The sequence below is a fragment of the Lottia gigantea genome, assembly GCF_000327385.1.
Source record: "Lottia gigantea unplaced genomic scaffold LOTGIsca_82, whole genome shotgun sequence".
NCBI classification, from domain to species: Eukaryota; Metazoa; Mollusca; class Gastropoda; family Lottiidae; genus Lottia; species Lottia gigantea.
The window spans coordinates 1015746-1020227 of NW_008710725.1; the positions used below are offsets into that span (position 1 = coordinate 1015746).

The 4482-nt window shown below is 38.6% G+C and overlaps 2 protein-coding genes across 2 annotated transcripts in view; one reads left to right on the forward strand and one right to left on the reverse strand.

Moving 5' to 3' along the window:
- LOTGIDRAFT_236514 (hypothetical protein) lies at positions 1-2202 on the forward strand. The gene is made up of 4 exons (XM_009067460.1): positions 1-712; positions 1045-1111; positions 1328-1638; positions 2100-2202. The coding sequence occupies exons 1-4, from the start codon at positions 32-34 to the stop codon at positions 2172-2174; spliced, it is 1134 nt and encodes a 377-aa protein (XP_009065708.1). The 5' UTR covers positions 1-31; the 3' UTR covers positions 2175-2202.
- Positions 2203-2556: 354 nt separating this feature from the next.
- LOTGIDRAFT_169162 (hypothetical protein) overlaps positions 2557-4482 on the reverse strand; it is a gene marked incomplete at both ends in the record, with an annotated part of 3424 nt that continues 1498 nt past the window's right edge. The window contains 4 exons of the mRNA XM_009067461.1: positions 2557-2991; positions 3106-3205; positions 3749-3764; positions 4008-4292. Of these exons, the coding sequence (XP_009065709.1) occupies positions 2557-2991; positions 3106-3205; positions 3749-3764; positions 4008-4292 (836 nt within the window). The remainder of the gene's footprint in view (positions 2992-3105; positions 3206-3748; positions 3765-4007; positions 4293-4482) is intronic.

The following is a 4482-nucleotide window of genomic DNA, read 5'->3' on the forward strand; positions in this document are numbered from 1 at the left end:
GAGTTGAAATTTGATTCAGAGACCAACATTTATGATCATGATTGCCATACTAATATTAGCGAGCGGTTTGGTGTCGATCTTGGCCAGTGCTTCCGGGCTGGATTGTGAGAACCCAGTGAAGTTGACGACCTTCAATGCTGGTTTGACACCTCATCTACCAGGCTACGAGTCGAGACGGGAGGTGCTACCACTTGCTCTACCACAACACGACGCGGATGTGATTTGCCTACAAGAAATGTGGTTCGAGGACGACATGAAACGACTCGTGGACAGAATGATACGTCGAGGTTTCAGTTTTTACAGCACCATTAACGAAGATGTGGATAAGTTGAAGACATTGCCATCATTCTTGGCACGTGTGTTTACACGTGCATCCAGCCCACCCTGTGCCACTTGGCGTGTATCGCCATTAATGCTCTGCTATATTTGGAACTGCCGTCGAACTTCCAAACTCTCTTTGCTAATGTGCTTAGAACAGAATTGCAGAACGTATTTAAATATTATACCGCAAGACTGCATCTCCTGTCTTGTCATGGGACTGTCTGGTGTGAAGACGGTGCTAAACAGGTGCATGTCTGGTAGACAATACAACCGCTTCAATACCCAGGGATTGATGATTTTCAGCAGAAAGAGAATTTTGAAGGCCTCACATCAAGTATTCCAAGATGAAAGGATACGACAGATTTTACCAAGGGGTTATATCGAGGCAGAGGTAATAAAATTTTTCTTGGGATTCCCCTTTGCCCATCTTCATAAGCTCAATCAGGTGCAGAAACGTAGGACGTAAAGAAATATAATTTCTTCTATCGCACGCAGCAACCTTTGATACATTTTAATATTAACAAAGAATGAAATACCAGACAGATTTTGCCATCGGGCAATATTAAAAGTAGAGATAACGATTTTTTCCATTTTGAAGGCCTTTCATTTGCATCCCTTGAAAGCGTTGCAGGATATCCTCAGCAACATTAAAGGCGAGACCAGTTTTTTAAATTTTTTGTCTGAATACACGGCCTGTGATTTCGTGTTTCCTTTATCTTCCAGATTGAGAATCTTGGTACTATCGTCTGTACCCATTTTACTGTTAACATCAGCCGAAATCCGATAGAGGGTATGTAGAATGTTTTTTTCTGGACAGTATTCTCGATGATGTTTAAGATGGTCAGATTATGTGACAATGTTGTATTTTCGCTAATTTTGTCCGGCATGTGAAGATCAATGGCAAGATGGCGGAGTCGGGGTGGTCTATGTTCGTATCTTGGCTAATACCCCCCTGCCCGTCTATACGACCCTGTTTTATTTTCGCTGATACGTTTTAACATTCCAGATAACTTGCCGTATAACACCACCGGAAGCCAACAGGCAGACGAGATCAGAAGACTTCACGAACATTTCAAACACAAAGAGCACATCATTCTGGGCGATCTGAACACCGGACCGTATGATCCATCTCGAAATCTTTGGACTAATCTACCAGAAAACTATCAACTACTGAAGGATTTTGGTTATATATCGCCGTACGAGATGAACGGAGGAACGTGCACCTATTGTGACTACAATAACGTTCAGAATAACGCCTCCAAAAACTCGCTAGTTGATCATATCTTACTGGAACGACAGTCGTTCAGAAATCCAAAGGTAGTATGTTTTATTTTTCTCTAAAGAAGAAGCCTTGGCGGGACGTGTAGATTTAGGATGCAATGTCAAATTTTATCACACCTTTCCGGATAACATTAATTATCCCATCAGATATGCAGTGGCGGCGTCAGGCCCCCGAAACTGGGGGTTCAAATAGGGGGAAGACCGACTCAATGGGGGACAACTGCTGAGGATGAATTCAATTTTGGCTACTCAGTTGTGGTGCTGTAGTCTCAAGCCTCTAATAGAACGTCTCAGAGGGTTCTCGCAAGAAAATTTTAAAAAAAATGAATTGATTTTGTGCAATTGTGGGTGCAAATATTATGATCGGAACTGAAAGATGTCAGATCTATGTTACCTACACACTGCGTCATATACCTTTGCTATATCCTATGATCTGGTGAAGCTTTCTGAAATTACAGATAAACTCTATTATCTCCCTTTAATCAACTTTATTTCAGAGAGTATTTACTAGAAGAGTTGGAAAATGGAATCTGTCGGATCATTTCGGATTACAGATTGAAGTCTGTGTTTAATATATTATAAATATACAGTCTTATATCTAATATTATCTTCAATAACAGAAAAAATGTCGGCAAGGCATTGTCCCCCCCCCCCCCCCCCACACACACACCCAACTGAATTCTTTATCATTTTATACAGTGAAAGAATTGCCTGTGGCCTCCCTGAAAGATTGTGCTGCCCCTGCTCAGTCCCACACCTACAAACACCATAGCTGAGGACATTTTCATGAGGGGTCAGGCCATTTTATTGAGTGCTAATTCTACTCTCTAATCATAGAGAGCTTGGTCATATCATAAATATTCAAAATAAAATTTTCAATTACATGTCATCTACATCGGAATGTCTTCAAGTCCATAGAAACATTAATTTTTTTTTACTTCTTTTGCATAAATATCACTCTTCTTTATTTTTCCACCATTTTATAACCGGGTTACCCTCCTTTAATGGTTTAACAATGTCATTAACCATGGGATAATTGACAGTCGCAGGGATAGTATATTCTTGTCCCTTATCTTTAAAAGTGATTCTAATTCGATCCCGTACAGTCTTAGGAGTGTCCCAATTTGTTATCACCGTATCTGGTGGAAGATTGTGTTTGGCGAAGGAAAGTTCCGGCTGGAAAAGTATAAAACCATACGGACTAGCAAAACTGAATCGGGAATTAGATTCCGGGTAAAATGGGGCAAATGTTGTGATAAACATGGTAATCTTGTTAAATTCAAACACCCATCCGGGTTTATCAATGTATGATTTAGTCATAGAGTGTCCACCACCCGGATCTTGGTCACTTATCACTTTTAACACTTTACGAACGCTTGTAGAAAACACCTAGAATGATAAAGACAGCCTAGAAAAGTAGAATTTATAAAATTTAGACTGTGGACCTTTGAGCCAATGGAGCTAATTACATAATATGGAAAAAATCCACAAGCGCCTACGTACCTCAAGATTTGATGAAATATCAGCAGGTAACTGAATAACAAATCCGTCAATATTCAGACTGGAACATTTTACAGAGAACATCAAAAATGTGGGTAATAACCTAAAATATAACAAAACAGAATTAATAAAACCCACAACAATTTTATATGTCATTAACATAATCATAATTTGTCATACAAAATGAACATATCAAACTAGAGGCATTTTTACGCACTTAAATTTGATTCGATTACCCTAATCAGAATGATGTCAAAATTCGAACCTGATTTATACTGCAGGATAAATGAACATTTTACTATTTTCCATGATGGCAGCAAGGCAGGAAAAAATTACCCTGCACGTAATGGTTTTGACATGTTGGATGCCATTACTAAAGCGGAAGTTAACAGAGCTACGACGATCCAAAGTTGATTTACTCGATTAATGTATATCGATTTGATTCGCTGCTACAATAAATGGGCTGATTACCATAATCAAATTTGATTTGATACAGGATAAATGTTTTTTTTAGACCAAATCGAATCAGATTAACCCAGGAAAAATTCCACTTAGCTAATAACTGTGAACTATAGTCAACAAAATGGCATTCTATATATATATGGCATTCCCCCCCCCAACTCCGAACAGTTGTAAGTTTTCTTACCTAAATGTGTTTTCTTCTGAAAAAGAAAGTAAAAATTTGATAAGACACGAAGCATATTATACACTCAAAGAGCTGCTTTGCTTTGCTGTGTCACTCAGTCATTCAGAACTACTACATTGATTTTGGATTGTGTCAGCTCATCTGTCATTGATCAGCAAATTAACTTTGAAGTATCATGCAAACTCTTTTCATCAAAACCTGATGTGCCTCAATCTTCTGCTGTATAAAAGTCCCAAAATTTAAATTCAGATCTACACACCTAAAGACAGTTTGTCATTCCATTCTGGAGAACCCCAAATATTAGCCGTCTTTGCAAATATACAGGCAGAGTTCCTCTGTATTACATCAAAATGATCTAAAGATGGTACATCTGTGGCATCGTAAGTTGTAAAGCTGATTAGTTGATCTATGAACTCGGAATCCTCCCCTTCAGTTCCAGTCCTGGTTTTTCTGTAGTATTTCAATGGATTATGGTTCTTGATTATCTCCCCTTTAGTTTGAGATTTATTCACGCTTTTTACGTAAATATATAGAAGAAAATAACCTGAAAAATTATAAAATTTGGGTTTTCCAAATTCAATCACCATTCTCCCCACAGATTTATGAAGTGTTAATTTTCCATTTCTGCAATTTTTGAAATGCTTACTCTCACTTTAGCATTACAGTCCCTTTAATCATGAACCAAAAATCCATGAATTCCACCCACACCCCCCCCCCCCCCCCCAACCCACAGA